The sequence below is a fragment of the Lethenteron reissneri genome, chromosome 32, assembly GCF_015708825.2.
Source record: "Lethenteron reissneri isolate LAM-NWPU_2019-01 chromosome 32, ASM1570882v1, whole genome shotgun sequence".
NCBI lineage: Eukaryota > Metazoa > Chordata > Hyperoartia > Petromyzontiformes > Petromyzontidae > Lethenteron > Lethenteron reissneri.
Window position 1 is genome coordinate 21,104 of NC_083810.1, and position 20,944 is coordinate 42,047.

The following is a 20,944-nucleotide window of genomic DNA, read 5'->3' on the forward strand; positions in this document are numbered from 1 at the left end:
TGCAAGCCGCAACTCCTAGTTGGGGCATTGAAACTAAAACTATAAAAAATGTATTTCACCAGGTAAGGCCCACTGAGCTATGTAGCTCTTTTCACAGAACTGGCCTCGCCACAAATGATAACTCGACGAAGTGGCTTGTGTGGACATTTATAGCAATAGCCAATTACTCTGAACGCGTGTTGATTGTATGCGAAGGGAAAAACCGCAGGACCCAGAGAAAAGCTCCAAATATACAGCAGCAGGCGTCAGGTTCAGGATCGAACCCACAACCTCCTGTATGCCAGGCGAGGTAGTTAACATCTCGCTACCGTGGCACCCACCATTCCTCCGGGGTCAATAACACGAGGACCACCTTGTGGGGGAGGGGAAACGTGGTGGTTCTGTGGAGACTCGCCCCCATCATCGGTTGGCTCCGTACGGTGCAAAAGAAGTTCAACATACATACGAACACAAACACGAATGTGGAATTTCCACCGCTGGCTCTGCAGGGCTGCAAGTGAAAGATGAGCTCCAATGTTTTTTTGGGGTTTGGGGGGGTCACTTTGACGTGTGGTGCTCCCCCGGAATGCCGTGCGGTGTGTTGAGATGTCACCCGCAGGGCCGGCGCTAAGAGAGTTTGCGTTGTCCTGCACCGGGGCCCACGATTCTCGTGAGGACGTTGAACAATAATAACAGACTTTGCCCCTTTCTGGTAATATAACAGGAGGTGTTAAGGTATTCAAACGCCAAATAGGTCGTACTCGAATTATAAATGTAGTGGGTTTACTCTCCAGCACACCGGTGTGCTGAACTAGTAACGAATTGGCCACGTTTTCTTTACGTGTGTCGCATGCTCGCGGGTTTAACTACTACACATTTATATTCACGCAATCTCGCCCAAAATAATCTCTGCATTAACCGCACATACTTGGGGCGAATTATGCAAACCAACATGCAATGATCGTGTCTGCATTGTCCTTGAGACTGATTGGCCTACACCAGAGACAGCCTTCTTGATGTTCGACCAGAGAACACCAAAAGTTGAAACGTACAAAGATAATGCAAGCATATTGCGATGTGTCACCCTGGTTGTGAGTGAGTTGCGGTGTCGTTTAAAAATGTGGCACATTTCGACCGCGACGCCGTCAACGTCGTCCACTTCTTTCGCTCGGTACGTCGCCCACCGTGCTCATTGGAGGTGCATTGTAAAATACGGACGAGACGCCCGCAGTGATAACCAGGGCGGCCTAATAACCAGGGGGGGAGGGGGGGGGCGGACGTACCGCCGCTGCGTCCGCGGAATCTCCACCCCAAGGGTTGAGGTCGAAGTCTTGATGAGCGCTCGTTGACGTAGCAGTGTGTGCGTGACGGTCCGCGGCACTGAGCGAATGCGGCGTTATTAGCTTTGTGTCTCGTAGAGATTCGTTGCCTGCAGCCGATGCTCCTCGCGTTGACGGCACACGCGATGAATGCTGCTGGCCGAAGTTCGTCTGGAAGCCGGTAGCCGTGTGGGGTGGCGTGCTCAGCTTGGGCCATGGTACAAGCAGCGAATCGGGGGACCCCCTGTCTACTTTCCCTCTGTAGCCGCCCCGCACCTGGGCCCGGTGCTATCAACCCCTCCGATTAGTACGGTTGGCTACGTATGGTGACACTGCAGTCATGCCTAATAGTTACTCCGCTAGCCCGTGGGCTGATGGACGAATTATACTGAGAACTCGAGGAATGACCACCATGGAGATGGAGCGATGACGCTGGAAAGGCAGCCAGAGTCGGCGCCAACATTTGCCCAGCTCCGTTGGCCGTGCTGCCATAACACGCTGGGCGTAAGCCAGCGAGCGTGTGATGGTGACCTCAACGCCCACAGGCAGGGATGCCGTTTGATGCGTTTGATAGATCCGCTGACTTTCGCCTCCCATCGTTGTAGATAACAGGGACACGTGTGAGCGTAGCCACCAGTGCCGGCCATTGGTATGGTGGTGTGGTTTGGTGTAGATGTCCGGTGGCGGTGATGTTACATGTGGTTTACCCTCCGTGCTCCCCCTGTCTTTTCCCGTGTGTGCTGGCAGTGAGCGAACGAGTGGCATCCGTGTGGAGCCATGAACAAGAGCTATTACGACATCTTGGGCGTGGTGCGCGGCGCCAGCCCCGATGAGATCAAGAAAGCGTAAGAGACGCATTGACAACACCGCACAGCCACCACTCACACCACCACCACCACACAGCTACCATTCACATCACTCAGCATCACCACCACCACACAGCTACCATTCACATCACTCAGCATCACCACCACCACCACACAGCTACCATTCACATCACTCATATCACCACCACCTCCGCACAGCCCCCATTCACATCACCACCACCACCACTCATCACCACCACCACACAGCCTCATTCACATCACTCAGCGTCACCACCATACAATGTGGTGGGTGAGTTGGGCGAGGTGGGTTGCGCCCCATCCTCTGTCGGATGCTGAGAAGCAGCTTTGTGCCGTTGTCTCTAATTGGCGTCTGCAGAGGCCGCTGTGTTCTGACGCCCCCACAAAGCCGTTAAGTCGGCTCCAATGTGTGCGGAATGCGGCCGCCAGAGTTCCAATCTTAGCATGCGCATTACGAGCCCACAGCTCGAGTTAATTTTCTTCCTGCCGATCAAGTTTTTGGTGGAGTTCAACATCTCCCTCCTCCTAGTAACCCACAAGGCCCCCAATGGTGCCGCTCCAATACACATTCGCGAACCTTCTCCATCTTCGAGTTCCTGAGCCCTGCGGCCCCGTGATGCCACCGCCGCTGTCGTGCGTGCCGAGGTCCGCGAGACGTTTGGTTCGCCTAGCCTCTCCGCTCGTGCGCGTCCCCCACAGTTGGACGCGTTCCTTCTCAAAGGCCTTTCCACTTCCTCCGAAGGCGATCTTTAGCTGTTGGGTTTTGTCTGGTGGGGCGTTCTCATCACGCCTGCCTTTTGTGGTTTTTATGGGGTGTTCACTGCGGGGTTTTATGAGTAAGTAATTTGAATTGCTGCTTCTAGTTCTGTACGGTACCTTGCGACCTCCGCGGTGAAAGGCGCTTTGCGAGTGTTGAGGTGTGAACCGCTTTCTTCGTTGATGTATTTTCACGAAAACTGCCAAATCCTAAACCGATGTCTTATCAACATTGACACACAGCTCACCAGTGTGCCCAGATGTTCATAGTTTTGGGAAGGATTTCCGCCAAAGTACATTTTTTTATTAATCGAAATAAAAAGAAAGTAACGTTACGCTGCGACGAGTACTATGGGAGAACACGTACTCACGCGTGCGCATTTTAACTCCCGAGGCCTAACGTCGTACCCGCCTCGCTCGTGCATGCGTGCTTCGTGCATTTTTATTTTATTAAAATATCTCACCATCGTTTGCCGCGGCGTGTCGAGTGACAGACGCATAGCCGCCCGATACCCCATGGCGTGCGCACGCGTGCACGCACACGCCTCATTGTGCAGTCAGATTTTCGAACGCACGCGTGCACGCACATGCCTCATTGTGCAGTCAGATCTTCGAACGCAACAGATGCTCGCTTGACGCGCTCTCCTTGCCAGCTACGGCGTCGGTGCTCGTCAGATTCTCTCGGCACGTTCATATTTTGCCTCTGGCCGTTGCACGGTGCTGGCGAGCGTGCACGCGGCTCCGCTGATGGATGCCACCCAGGACAAGCGTCTGCCTCGCGCTCTCTCCTGGCACGATGTTCTCGTGACGTTCTCTCGACGTTCTCTCAACTACCCGATCAGACCCCCCCCCCCCCGCTCGTTAAACGCCGAAAACACCTCTCAACAACAACACACACCCACTCGCCACACGACAGGTCACAGCAACAACAACACACCCACCCATTCAACCACACTACAGGTCACAACAACAAAGACAAAGATCCCCCGTATAACCTTAACAGGCTGTTGGGGCAAGTTATGTTAGCGAGCACCTATGAAGGCCGACATAGCGCACGAGGGGGTGGGTGGCGAGCACCACGCCCAGCGGCCTTTGTCTCCCTAGTGGCGATGTTTACACACTGCACCATGTACTCATTTGAGGCCGAGTCGATCTAGGGGAGGCCCAGGACAGTTCAGATAATTGTCACTGGTGTTGACCCTGTGCGGGAATCGAACTCGGGTCATCAGGTTCCTGACGCGGTGCACTAACTGCAACACTACAGCTTCCCACAAGACACTAACCCACCCATTCAACCACACTGCAGGTCACAACAACAACACACCCACCCACTCAACCACACTGCAGGTCACAACAATACACCCACTCAACCACACTGCAGGTCAAAAACATCAACACACCCACCCACTCGCCACACTGCAGGTCACAACAACACACCCACCCACTCGCCACACTGCAGGTCACAAAAACAACACACCCACTCACCACACTGCAGGTCACAACAACAACACACCCACCCACTCAACCACACTGCAGGTCACAACAACAACACACCCACCCACTCAACCACACTGCAGGTCACAACAACAACACACCCACCTACTCAACCACACTGCAGGTCACAACAACAACCCGCCCACCCACTCAACCACACTGCAGGTCACAACAACAACAACACACCCACCCACTCAACCACACTGCAGGTCACAACAACAACAACACACCCACCCACTCGCTACACTGCAGGTCACAACAGCAACAACACACCCACTCAACCACACTGCAGGTCACAACAACAACAACAACACATCCACTCAACCACACTGCAGGTCACAACAACACACCCACCCACCACCCGTCCACTTGCCACACTGCAGGTCACAACAACAACAACAACACACACACCCACTCAACCACACTGCAGGTCACAACAACAACAACACTCCCACACATCCCATTGCCACACTGCAGGTCACAACAACAACAACAACACACCCACTCACACTGCAGGTCACAACAACAACAACAACACACCCACTCACACTGCAGGTCACAACAACAACAACAACACACCCACTCACACTGCAGGTCACAACAACACACCCACCACTCGTCCACTCGCCACACTGCAGGCCACCTCTCTTCTCTCTCTGCTTCTTCCCTCACACTGCTCCACTCTGAAATTTCCTCTTCCCATCATCATCATCGCCAGCGTCTCATGCCCTTAAATGCGTTCACTCTGCATCTAGTACAATTCCGACAGTGCTGTCTGTTGCTGACCACTTGACGTGTTGGGCCTTGGGGTCGGTGCTCGGAGACTGTGTTTAAACAAAGAGAAGGAGAGGTGTGGGCCGTGGCTTGGTGTTCGCTCTCTCGTGTCTGTGTGGAACACTCAGGGACCCTCCTTAGGAGACCGCTGTAGCCGGATAGTCACTCACGCGCCCTTTCGATTTCGTGACGCGCCCAGTTTTTCCTTTCACTCTCGGAGACCGGGAGACAACGATTTGGCGGCGCTGGAAACCACAGATGAGCATTGAGGGCGGCCACAACCGGCGTCAACAATTGCCCAAGCTCTGTGGTCCTATTTTGGGGTGTTTGGCCAACTCCATTATCGGGTGCTCGTACACGCGGGAGGAAGCCCCTGCGTGCGAGGGGACGGAGTCGTACACTCAATCTCAGCACAGATGGGAACGAGTCCCACTTGCTGTGCTGACGCCATCATACCCTGGCCGTAAGCGACCTCGACGCCAAACAAAGTGTGTGCGTGTGTGATGCACCAACCCCCACTGCTTGCACGGTGCTACACGACTGGCCATATGCTGCGTAGCTGGCCATGCCCGGCTGAAGGCGACAACGCTCGCTGCTACCACCCTCGCACTGCCCCTCCTGCTGCGCCTCCCCCATTCCCCCCATCCCCCCCCCCCCCCGTGGCTGCGTGCTTGTGTTTGTCCGGGGAACCGTGTTCAATGCGTGTGGGAGGCCCCACAGCCTCTTGCACGGCTCACCGCTCGGGGCAGTCTTCATACCAGAGCCAATCGCTCGCTTCCCCTCGCACGATTGCCCACTTTCTCTCTCGGCCATCATTCACCACTTCCACTTGCGCGTTCACTCGCTCGCCTGCCCACTCGCCCACCCTCTTCCCACTCATTCGCTCGCCCTCATTGCTCGCATTCACTAACTCCGCCAACGCACTTCAACGATCCACTCGCCCAGCCACCCTCTCATCCACCCATTCACTCACCCAGATGACCGACTCGCTCACCCACTCGCCCAACCTCACCCCACTCACTAACAATCATTGACCATACCACCTATGCAGCCACTCGCTCACCAATTCACCCGCCACACTGAGCGACTAACTCGCTCGCCTACGTCAGAAGCTTCACTCTGGCATTACTTCTTCAGTAATTCCTGGCTCTGCGGAGTTGCGCTGGCTCCTGACCGATCAGTGCGTGACGGTCGTCTACAGCTTTGCCTTCACCTTATCTTCAGAGGCATGGGCCTCCTCGTGTGTCATTTTTGCTTCCCCCCCCGACAGCGGAAATGCCGCTGGCGTGCCAGCGACGGACAGCAACACGCGTGACGCGATGGGTCGGTGCGCGCGTGCGAGCCGGCCTTCGCTCGGCGGGCCATCCCGTTGGCTCTCCGGGAGGGTGTCGGTGGGCCCCGCGTCGGGGTCGGCGCGCTCGAACGCGGGGCAGCCATCGTGACGATGGGAGGAGTTCTGGTTAACACTCGCGCTCGCTCCCTCGCTGCCACCCTCCCCCGTGCTCACGCTCGTGCTGACGGTCGGATTTTGCGTCGTGTGAATTTTCAGCTACCGCAAGCTCGCGCTGAAATGGCACCCGGACAAGAACCCGGAGAACAAGGAGAATGCCGAGAAGCAGTTCAAGGAGATCGCGGAGGCGTACGAGGTCCTCTCTGACGGTGAGCGCCCCGAATAACAACAACAACCGGAGTGCGCTCGTTAACACGCAGCACGGGATCTCAGCCAGAGTATCGCACTTCGTTGCCTTCTGTATGTGTACATACGTATTTTTGGAGAACCTGTTTCGCACCGTATGTAGCCAACCTGGCGGGAACAGTCCGTGTCGATAAATCCACGAGGTTAGAATGACTTCCTGGTTTTTATTCTGGCTTCCTGGGCCTTGTCCTGAAGATGCTGCTAGCGAACCATCGTGTTTGCTCAGTCTTGTTGTGAGAATCGCTCTCGAACCCAAACCTATGGTGAGGGATCCAAGACAATTTTATAACAATTTAATAATGTTTGTCTATGTCGGTGGGTGGAACGTTATTACGACGCAAATTTGGCCAGGTCGTCACACGTGGCCTCGCTCACAAAGCGCTTTACGAGCCGTAGTTTACTCCTGGTCACTCTCTGGGGGAAGCCTCCGCGAGTCTGAAGGGAAGACTCCTGTCGGCTGCACCGAAGCCACTAGGTTTACCATGAGCCTCATCGCCCCCTACTGCGGGACAGCTGGCAATAACCCTCCTAGTAGCTTTGAGACTCGGTGAGCGAGACTGAGCGATGCTGCGACGATGTGGTCTCGTGGCCGATGGTGACCGCGGTGGCGTCCCTGTGGTGTCGCAGAGAACAAGAGGGAGACGTACGACCGCTACGGCAAGGCAGGGCTCACGGCGCGACTCGGTGAGCAGCCACAGCCGCCCTCTACGGACCAACGCTCACCACACCACCGCACTCACCACGCATCTCACTCACCACAACACCACATTCGCCTACACACTCACCACACACTACACTAACGTACACACTCGCCACACACCACACTCACCTACACACTCACCACACACCACACTCACCTACACACTCACCACACACCACACTCACCTACACCCTCACCACACACCACACTCACCTACACACTCACCACACACCACACTCACCTACACACCCCACCATACACAGCACTCACCTACACACTCACCACACACCACACTCACCTACACCCTCACCACACACAGCACTAACCTACACACTCACCACACACCACACTCACCTACACCCTCACCACACCACACTCACCTACACCCTCACACACACAGCACTCACCTACACACTCACCACACACCACACTCATCTACACCCTCACCACACACCACACTCCCTACACCCTCACCACACACCACACTCACCTACACACTCACCACACACCCAACTCACCTACACACTCACCACACACCACACTCACCTACACACTCACCACACACCACACTCACCTACCACACTCACCACACACCACACTCACCTACACACCTCACCACAGACCGCACTCCCTAACACCCTCACCACACACAGCACTCACCTACACACTCACCACACACCACCTCCTCTACACCCTCACCACACACCACACTCACCTACACCACCCACACACACCACACTCACCACACACCACACTCACCTACACACTCGCCACACACCACACTCACCTACACACTCCCACACACCACACTCACCTACACCCTCACCACACACCGCACTCACCACACACTCACCACACACCACACTCACCTACACACTCACCACACACCGCACTCACCTACACACTCACCACCACACCACACTCAACTACACACTCACCACACACCGCACTCACCTACACACTCACCACACACCCGCACTCACCTACACACTCACCACACACCGCACTCACCTACACACGCACCACACACCACACTCGCCTACACACTCACCACACACAGCACTCACCTACACACTCACCACACACCACACTCGCCTACACCCTCACCACACACAGCACTAACCTACACACTCACCACACACCACACTCACCTACACACTCACCACACACCGCACTCACCTACCCACTCACCACACACCGCACTCACCTACACACTCACCACACACCACACTCACCTACACACTCACACACACCACACTCACCTACCACACTCACCACACACCACCACACCTCACCTACACCCTCACCACACACCGCACTCACCTACACACTCACCACACACCACACTCACCTACACACTCACCACACACCACACTCACCTACACACTCACCACACACCGCACTCGCCTACACAACTCACCACACACCCGCACTCACCTACACCCTCACCACACACCGCACTCACCTACACCCTCACCACACACCGCACTCACCTACACCCTCACCACACACAGCACTCGCCTACACACTTACCACACACCGCACTCACCTACACCCTCACCACACACCGCACTCGCCTACACACTCACCACACACCGCACTCACCTACACCCTCACCACACACCACACTCACCTACACACTCACCACACACCGCACTCGCCTACACACTCCCACACACCGCACTCGCCTACACACTCACCACACACCACACTCACCACACACCACACTCACCTACACACTCACCACACACCGCACTCACCTCACACTCACACAACACCGCACTCACCTACACACTCACCACACACCACACTCACCTACACACTCACCACACACACACTCACCTACACCCTCACCATACCACAGCACTCACCTACACACTCACCACACACCACACTCGCCTACACCCTCACCACACACAGCACTAACCTACACACTCACCACACACCACACTCACCTACACACTCACCACACACCGCACTCACCTACACACTCACCACACACCGCGCTCACCTACACACTCACCACACACCGCGCTCACTACAACACTCACCACACACCACACTCACCTACACCCTCACCACAGACCGCACATCACCTACACCCTCACTACACACAGCACTCACCTACACACTCACCACACACCACACTCATCTACACACTCACCACACACCACACTCACCTACACCCTCACCACCACCGCACTCACCTACACACTCACCACACACCACACTCACCTACACACTCACCACAACACCACACTCACCTAACACACTCACCACACCACCGCACACTTCGCCTACACACTCACCACAACACCGCACTCACCTACACCCTCACCACACACCGCACTCGCCTACAACCCTCACCACACACCGCACTCGCCTACACACTTACCACACACCGCACTCACCTACACCCTCAACACACACCGCACAGCGCCTACACACTCACCACACACACCGCACCACCTACACACTCACCAACACCCACACTCAACTACACACTCACCACACACCGCACTCACCTACACACTCAACCAACACCGCCACTCACCTACACACTCACCACACAACCACACTCGCCTACACACTCACCACACACAGCACTCACCTACAACACTCACCACACACCACCCTCGCCTACACCCTCACCACACACAGCACTAACTACACACTCACCACACACCACACTCACCTACACACATCACACACACCGCACTCACCTACACACTCACCACACACCGCACTCACCTACACACTCACCACACACCACACTCACCTACACACTCACCACACACCACACTCACCTACACACTCACCACCACCACCACACTCACCTACACCCTCACCACACACCGCACTCACCTACACACTCACCACACACCACACTCACCTACACACTCACCCACACACCACACTCACCTACACACTCACCACACACCGCACTCGCCTACACACTCACCCACACACCGCACTCACCTACACCCTCACCACCACCGCACTCACCTACACACCCTCACCAACACCCGCACTCGCCTACACACTTACCACACAACCGCACTCACCTACACCCTCACCACCAACCGCACTCGCCTACACACTCACCACACACCGCACTCACCTACACCCTCACCACACACCACACTCACCTACACACTCACACACACCGCACTCGCCTACACACTCACCACACACCGCACTCGCCTACACACTCACCACACACCACACTCACCACACACCACACTCACCTACACACTCACCACACACCGCACTCACCTACACACTCACCACACACCGCACTCACCTACACACTCACCACACACCACACTCACCTACAACACTCACCACACACCACACTCACCTACACCCTCACAATACCAGCACTCACCTACACACTCACCACACACCACACTCGCCTACACCTCACCACACACAGCACTAACCTACACACTCACCACACACCACACTCACCTACACACTCACCACACACCGCACTCACCTACACACTCACCACACACCGCGCTCACCTACACACTCACCACACACCACACTCACCTATACACTCACACACACCCACACTCACCTACACACTCACCACACACCGCACTCACCTACACACTCACCACACACCGCACTCGCCTGCACACTCACCACACACCGCACTCGCCTACACACTCACCACACACCGCACTCACCTACACCCTCACCACACACAGCACTCGCCTACACACTCACCACACACCGCCACTCACCTACACCCTCACCACACACCACACTCACCTACACACTCACCACACACCGCACTCGCTACACACTCAACACACACGCACTCGCCTACACACTCACCACACACCACACTCACCACACACCACACTCACCTACACACTCACCACACACCGCACTCGCCTACACACTCACCACACACCACACTCACCTACACACTCACCACACACCGCACTCGCCTACACACTCACCACACACCACACTCACCTACACCCTCACCATACACAGCACTCGCCCACACACTCACCACACACCAACTCGCCTACACACTCACCACACACCACACTCACCTACCCACTCACCACACACCACACTCACCTACACACTCACCACACACCGCACTCCCCTACACACTCACCACACACCGCACTCCCCTACACACTCACCACACACCGCACTCGCCTACACACTCACCACACACCGCACTCACCTACACCCTCACCACACACCGCACTCGCCTACACACTCACCACACACCACACTCACCTACACCCTCACCACACACCGCACTCACCTACACACTCACCACACCCACACTCACCTACACACTCACCACACACCACACTCACCTACACACTCACCACACACCGCAATCGCCTACACACTCACCACACACCGCACTCACCTACACCCTCACCACACACGCACTCACCTACACCCTACCACACACCGCACTCGCCTACACACTTACCACACCAACCGCACTCACCTACACCCTCACCACACACCGCACTCGCCTACACACTCACCACACACCGCACTCACCTACACCCTCACCACACACCACACTCACCTACACACTCACCACACACCGCACTCGCCTACACACTCACCACACACCGCACTCGCCTACACACTCACCACACACCCACACTCACCACACACCACACTCACCTACACACTCACCACACACCGCACTCACCTACACACTCACCCACACACCGCACTCACCTACACACTCACCACACACCACACTCACCTACACACTCACCACACACCACACTCACCTACACCCTCACCATACACAGCACTCACCTACACACTCACCACACACCACACTCGCCTACACCCTCAACACACACTATCACTAACCTACACACTCACCACACACCACACTCACCTACACACTCACCACACACCGCACTCACCTACACACTCACCACACACCGCGCTCACCTACACACTCACCACACACCACACTCACCTATACACTCACCACACACCACACTCACCTACACACTCACCACACACCGCACTCACCTACACACTCACCACACACCGCACTCGCCTGCACACTCACCACACACCGCACTGGCCTACACACTCACCACACACCGCACTGACCACCCTCACCACACACCGCACTCGCCTACACACTCACCACACACCGCACTCACCTACACCTCACCACACACCACACTCACCTACACACTCACACACACCGCACTCGCCTACACACTCAACACACACCGCACTCGCCTACACACTCACCACACACCACACTCACCACACACACTCACCTACACACTCACCACACACCGCACTCGCCTACACACTCACCACACACCACACTCACCTACACACTCACCACACACCGCACTCGCCTACACACTCACCACACACCACACTCACCTACACCCACCATACACAGCACTCGCCCACACTCACCACACACACACTCGCCTACACACTCACCACACACCACACTCACCTACACACTCACCACACACCACACTCACCTACACACTCACCACACCGCACTCACCTACACACTCACCACACACCGCACTCGCCTACACACTCACCACACACCGCACTCGCCTACACACTCACCACACACCGCACTCACCTACACCCTCACACACCGCACTCGCCTACACACTCACACACACCGCACTCACCTACACCCTCACCACACACCACACTCACCTACACACTCACCACACACCGCATCGCCTACACACTCACCACACACCGCACTCGCCTACACACTCACCACACCACACTCACCACACACCACACTCACCTACACACTCACCACACACCGCACTCGCCTACACACTCACCACACACCACACTCACCTACACTCACCACACACCGCACTCGCCTACACACTCACCACACACCGCACTCACCTACACCCTCAACCACACACCGCACTCGCCTACACACTCACCACCACCACACTCACCTACACCCTCACCACACACCACACTCACCTACACACTCGCCACACACACTCACCTACACACTCACCACACACCACACTCACCTACACACTCACCACACACCACACTCACCTACACACTCACCACACACCACACTCACCTACACACCACACACCACACTCACCTACACCCTCACCACACACCACACTCACCACACACCACACTCACTACACACTCTCCACACACCACACTCACCACACCACCACTCACCACAACCACACTCACCTACACACTCACCACACACCGCACTCGCCTACACACTCACCACAACACCGCACTCGCCTACACATCACACACCACACTCACCTACCCTCACCACACACCGCACTCGCCTACACACTACCACACACACACACTATACCCTCACCACACACCACACTCACCACACACAACTCACTACACACTCACCACACACCACTCTCCCTACACACTCACCACACACACATCACCTACACACTCACCACACACCCACACTCCACCCTCACCACACACCGCACTCGCCTACACACTCACCACACACCGCACTCACTACACCCTCACACACACACACGCACCTACCCACACACACCGCACCCTACACACTCAACACACACCGCACTCGCCTACACATCACCACACACCACACACCACACACCACACTCACCTACACACTCACCACACACCGCACTCTCACACACTCACCACACACCACACTCACCTACACACTCACCACACACCGCACTCGCCTACACACTCACCACACCACACTCACCTACACCCTCACACAGCACTCGCCCACACACTCACCACACCACACTCGCCTACACACTCACCACACACACTCACCTACACACTCACCACACACCACACTCACCTACACACTCACCACACACCGCACTCACCTACACACTCCACACACCGCACTCGCCTACACACTCACCACACACCGCACTCGCCTACACACTCACCACACACCGCACTCACCTACACCCTCACCACACACCGCACTCGCCCACACTCACCCACACCACACTCACCTACACCACACTCACCCACACCGCACTCACCCACACACTCACCCACACCACACTCACCTACACCACACTCACCCACACCACACTCACCTACACACTCACCAACACCACACTCACCCACACCGCACTCACCCACACCTCACACACCGCACTCACCCACACCCTCACCACACACCGCACTCGCCTACACACTTACCACACACCGCACTCACCTACACCCTCACCACACGCACTCGCCTACACACTCACCACACACCGCACTCACCTACACCCTCACCACACACCACACTCACCTACACACTCACACACACCGCACTCGCCTACACACTCACACACACCGCACCTCGCCTACACACTCACCACACACCACACTCACCACCACACCACACTCAGCTACACACTCACCACACACCGCACTCACCTACACACTCACCACACACCGCACTCACCTACACACTCACCACACACCACACTCACCTACACACTCACCCCCACCAACACTCACCTACACCCTCACCATACACAGCACTCACCTACAACTCACCACACACCACACTCGCCTACACCCTCACCACACACAGCACTAACTACACACTCACCACACACACCACTCACACTACACCCTCACCACACACCGCACTCACCTACACACTCACCACACACCGCGCTCACCTACACACTCACCACACACCACACTCACCTATACACTCACCCACCACACCACACTCACCTACACACTCACCACACACCGCACTCACCTACACACTCACCACACACCGCACTCGCCTGCACACTCACCACACACCGCACTCGCCTACACACTCACCACACACCGCACTCACCTACACCCTCACCACACACCGCACTCGCCTACACACTCACCACACACCGCACTCACCTACACCCTCACCACACACCACACTCACCTACACACTCACCACACACGCACTCGACACACTCAACACACACCGCACTCGCCTACACACTCACCACACACCACACTCACCACACACCACACTCACCCCTACACACTCACCACACACCGCACTCGCCTACACACTCACCACACACCACACTCACCTACACACTCCACACACACCGCACTCGCCTACACACTCACCACACACCACACTCACCTACACCCTCACCATACACAGCACTCGCCCACACACTCAACCACACACCACACTCGCCTACACACTCACCACACACCACACTCACCTACACACTCACCACACACCACACTCACCTACACACTCACCACACACCGCACTCACCTACACACTCACCACACACCGCACTCCCCTACACACTCACCACACACCGCACTCGCCTACACACTCCCACACACACCGCACTCACCTACACCCTCACCACACACCGCACTGCCTACACACTCACCACACACCGCACTCACCTACACCCTCACCACACACCACACTCACCTACACACTCACCACACACCGCACTCGCCTACACACCCCACCACACCCGCACTCGCCTACACACTCACCACCACACCACACTCACCACACACCACACTCACCTACACACTCACCACACACCGCACTCGCCTACACACTCACCACACACCACACTCACCTACACACTCACCACACACCGCACTCGCCTACACACTCACCACACACCGCACTCACCTACACCCTCAACCACACACCGCACTCGCCTACACACTCACCACACACCACACTCACCTACACCCTCACCCACACACCACACCTCACCTACACCCTCACCACACACCACACTCCCTACACACTCGCCACACACCACACTCACCTACACACTCACCACACACCACACTCACCTACACACTCACCACACACCACACTCACCTACACACTCACCACACACCGCACTCGCCTACACACTCACCACACACCACACTCACCACACACCACACTCACCTACACACTCACCACACACCGCACTCGCCTCACACTCACCACACACCACACTCACCTACACACTCACCACACACCACACTCACCTACACACTCACCACACACCGCACTCGCCTACACACTCACCACACACCGCACTCACCTACACCCTCAACCACACACCGCACTCGCCTACACACTCACCACACACCACACTCACCTACACCCTCACCACACACCACACTCACCTACACACTCGCCACACACCACACTCACCTACACACTCACCACACACCACACTCACCTACACACTCACCACACACCACACTCACCTACACACTCACCACACACCACACTCACCTACACACTCACCACACACCACACTCACCTACACCCTCACCACACACCACACTCACCACACACCACACTCACCTACACACTCACCACCCCACACTCACCACACACCACACTCACCACACACCACACTCACCTACACACTCACCACACACCGCACTCGCCTACACACTCACCAAACACCGCACTCGCCTACACACTCACCACACACCACATCACCTACACCCTCACCACACACCGCACTCGCCTACACACTTACCACACACCACACTCACCTATACCCTCACCACACACCACACTCACCACACACCACACTCACCTACACACTCACCACACACCACACTCACCTACACACTCACCACACACCACACTCAACCTACACACTCACCACACACCACACTCACCTACACACTCACCACACACCACACTCACCTACACCCTCACCACACACCGCACTCGCCTACACACTCACCACACACCGCACACAAACCCTCCAGTATAAATAAACATTGACCGCATCCGCGACGCCAATTCCACCTCCCGCTGTGATGGCGCGACCCTGGCTCAGGAGATGTGGAAGTGATTTGTGAGTGGAGAAGCGATGTTGCTGATCCTGCTGATCCTGCTGATGATGCTGACAATACTGTGACGATGTTGACGATGCCCATGTGTGTGTGTGTGCGCGCAGGGGGCGGTGGGTCAGCCAGCCCCAACATGGGCGGGTTCCACTTCACGTTCCGCAACCCGGATGATGTCTTCCGAGAGTTCTTCGGTGGCCGCGATCCCTTCGCCGAATTCTACGGTGAGCGGCGCGCCCCGGCGCAGTGTGGCCAAAGTGTCGGCCGTGGCAGTCGCCCCGGCCTGGCACGGCACTCCACACGGCGGTTAGATGGCCATCGCCATCATGCGCTGGCCAGCAGGGACGTGGGCGCCCGCTGGGACGTGAGGTCTGCGGGGAGGCAGGGGGACGGGTGGACACGGGGATGCAGGAGCCAGCGGGCACGCAGGGAGACGCGGGGCGATGAGGGGCACTCGGTTTTATCGGCGCTATTTGACCGTCGTTGGTCTCGCCGAAAGAGGGGATGCGTTCACGCTGCCGTGGCGGTGTTTGTAAACAACGACAGACTGAGCGTGAAACGTGGAGGCTCAACTCGCGAACGCTGCCGCTCCCGTTGCCGTGGCGGTTCCAGGCCTCCTCTTCCCCCCCCCCCCCCACCTGCGTGCGACCGCTTTCGCGCGGGCGCACCCCGAGATGCGCCGTCACGATTAGAAGCGGCCGTTTGGATTGGGCCTGCGAGGCAGTGCCCCGCGGGAACTATCATAATAATACTTGTACGTCTCGGGATGTAACCGTGTCTGGGGGCCGCTGTCCTAGCGACGCGTGGGTGGGGGGTAGCAGGAGGTGGCATTAATGAGGAGGTCTTCGTGAGAAACACGGAGCGTGTTGATTGGGCGCCACGGTTGGGAAATGTTAACTCCTTAGCAGGTATACAGGAGGTTGTGGGTTCCCTCCCGACGCTGACGCCTGTATATTTGGAGTTTGCGTCTCCTCTCCCCGTGATCACGTGAAGTTTTTTCCAGGGCCTCCGGTTTTTCCCTCCACATTTAAAAGATAGTTTAGTTCATAGTTTGATGAGGTGACGAGGGTGGTGGAGCACAGTGCGGATCAGAAGCCCGCGACGGTGAAAGCTAATACGCTGACTGACGCCACTGTAGCCCCGAGAAGAGGAAGGGGATGGAAACTCAGCTCTGATTAAATCTCCCGCTGTGACGCTCTCCCCGCGCTCTCTCTCCCTCTCCCCCTTCATCCCCTCCTCGCGCGGGCGCAGCCCCCCCCCACACCCCACAGAAGACTTACACGACGCTTCCGCAGCTTGCGGGGACAGGAGCGCAGCCGCAGCCACGGATCTTCTCCTTCCCCTCGTTCGGAGCCTTCCACCACCTCCTCCACATCCTTCGACTCCGGTGAGCTAGCCCAGCCACCCGCTCACCCCTCGCTCACCCGCACGCCACTCGCTCACCCACTCATCTGCACTCACTCGCACAACAACATGATCACACACAATAACCGCCATTCAGCACTAATTGGCGGTGATGTCACAACGGCGCTTGTGCCATGCTAGCGGCACTTTGAGGTCACTTAATGTGTCCAAGGCACACTGGTAGGAGGTCGAAGACCCAGACCCAGGTGCCATGGGTCGACTGACTGCGATGGCTGGCTGTTCAACCACCTGTCCTCCCCACTGTGTCAACTTGCGCTTTGTAGCTGCCCGGCACCTGCTCGTTGTTGAGAGCGTCGCTCCTGTGCCCTACGCTGTTGATTGAGGGTGACTGCCTCCGCTGCCCCGTAGCATCCTTCACGAGCCTCTTCCCATAGAGGTACCAGTCATCGGCAAGTCCAGTTGGCTCCACATCCTCGTGTATTACATAAGTACGTGTCTTCTCTCGTCCGTGCCGTGCCCATCTAGCCCCTCTATCCAGCCCAACAGAAGCTGTTTAGGCATTCGGTGACTGGGCAATGCGGGCTATGACCCAGCCAGTACTCTCGCCTGCCAGAGGAGCTCACCGGTGTGAATATATTCAGATATCAAGTAACTATGAGCTCCTCGCACAATTCAGTCTGGTTAAACCCAGGATGGATCATAGGCAGGTCAGCCTGAATGTTTCAAACTGGCACAAGATGTGTTGCCTCAGAGAGGTCCACGTTTCGCAAGCATGGAGAAGGGAGCGCATAACTCTGGCCGAAAAGACCCGGAGGTTCGTGTGGACGGACAGACCAGGTAGCTTCTCCACCGCGTTATGCAGCTGATAAAATATCCTGGCATTCCACTGATTTGGAATGAAGCTTCTGCTGCCAAACCGGAGCAGGTCATAAGCACACTACCCAGGTACAAAAACGTCTACGCTCTCTCCACAGCCTCCCACTAGGGTGCCGCGGTGGTGAGATGTGTGATCTCCCTCACCTGGTATGCAGGAGGTCGTGGATTCGATCCTGTATATTTGGAGTTTGCATGTTCTCCCCATGGCTACGTGGATTTTTATCCGGGTCTTCCAGCTTTTCCCTCCACTTTTAGAAACATGCACTTTGAGTATTTGTCTGCTATAAATTTCCACATGATAAGCCAGTTAGCACTATCATTTGTAGCCAGGTAGCTTCTGGCTAGCTCGGTGAGCTTTATCTGGTAATTAAAATAGTTTTAGTAACTGCCCATCATTCATGGGGAGTTGAGGGGGGGGGGGAGCGTTTGGCACGAAAAAACCAGGCAGGTTCAGCAGCAAAGCCTCCAACTCCTCAGAATGAGCAACAATTACCCATCATCGGCATACATAACATGGTTGACCAATCGGGATCCATCCCTTGACCGCACCTGGGCATCAAACAGTCTCCCATTGTAGCTGTACCAGATAGGAATTCCTCTCATACACCCATGGACAGTTTCTAGAAATATGTGTTTTAAAAATACGTAAAATAATGTGGGAGCCAGGAGAGATATCCCTGTTGCACCCCAAGGTGAGCGGGGAATGGCTCCGACTCCCGGCCACACAACTTTATCTGGGCCTGCCCACCATCATGATGAAGTCCCTTAATTATTGTGAGCAGAGAGTCGGGGACCCCAAAAGCATAAAGAACAACCCAGAACCCTGGCCTATCGAAGGCACCATTGGCCTTTTTTTGCAGTTTCCTGCCCCAAGTGGAAGACTGTCCACTCCTTATGTTGACCGGAGCCAGAACCAGTCCACCAGACATCCCGAATTCCACAGAGGTCCAGGCAGTGCCGCTCCATCTCCTGACAGAGGAGTGGCATCCCATCCTCTGCAGTGAGCGTTCAGGCATTCCACGTGGCAAACCGCAGTGGTTTCCTGTCCCTGGAGGAACCCCAAGTTGGGGGGGGGTGTAGGGGGGTGGAGGGGGGTTCACTCTTGCTCAGCCATAGACGCCTGTCCCCCTGGGGCCTCCAGCAAAGCTGAGTTGGGTGTTTCCACCGTGGTGTTTGGTCGGAATAGTGCCAGGTGCAGTGGTTACCAGCACCTCGCACATCACACTGATTTAACTGCAAAGACAAAGATCCCCTTATAGCCCGAACAGACATTTGAGGC

General features: G+C 56.3%; 1 protein-coding gene across 1 annotated transcript in view; it reads left to right on the forward strand.

Moving 5' to 3' along the window:
• Nucleotides 1-18,815, forward strand: part of LOC133350121 (dnaJ homolog subfamily B member 3-like) — a 39,382-nt gene extending 20,567 nt beyond the window's left edge. Inside the window, exons 2-6 of the mRNA XM_061564149.1 lie at nt 2,046-2,143; nt 6,717-6,826; nt 7,491-7,547; nt 17,535-17,788; nt 18,696-18,815. Coding sequence (XP_061420133.1) covers nt 2,076-2,143; nt 6,717-6,826; nt 7,491-7,547; nt 17,535-17,788; nt 18,696-18,815 — 609 coding nt within the window. The 5' untranslated portion in view covers nt 2,046-2,075. The remainder of the gene's footprint in view (nt 1-2,045; nt 2,144-6,716; nt 6,827-7,490; nt 7,548-17,534; nt 17,789-18,695) is intronic.
• The last annotated feature ends 2,129 nt before the right edge of the window (nt 18,816-20,944 follow it).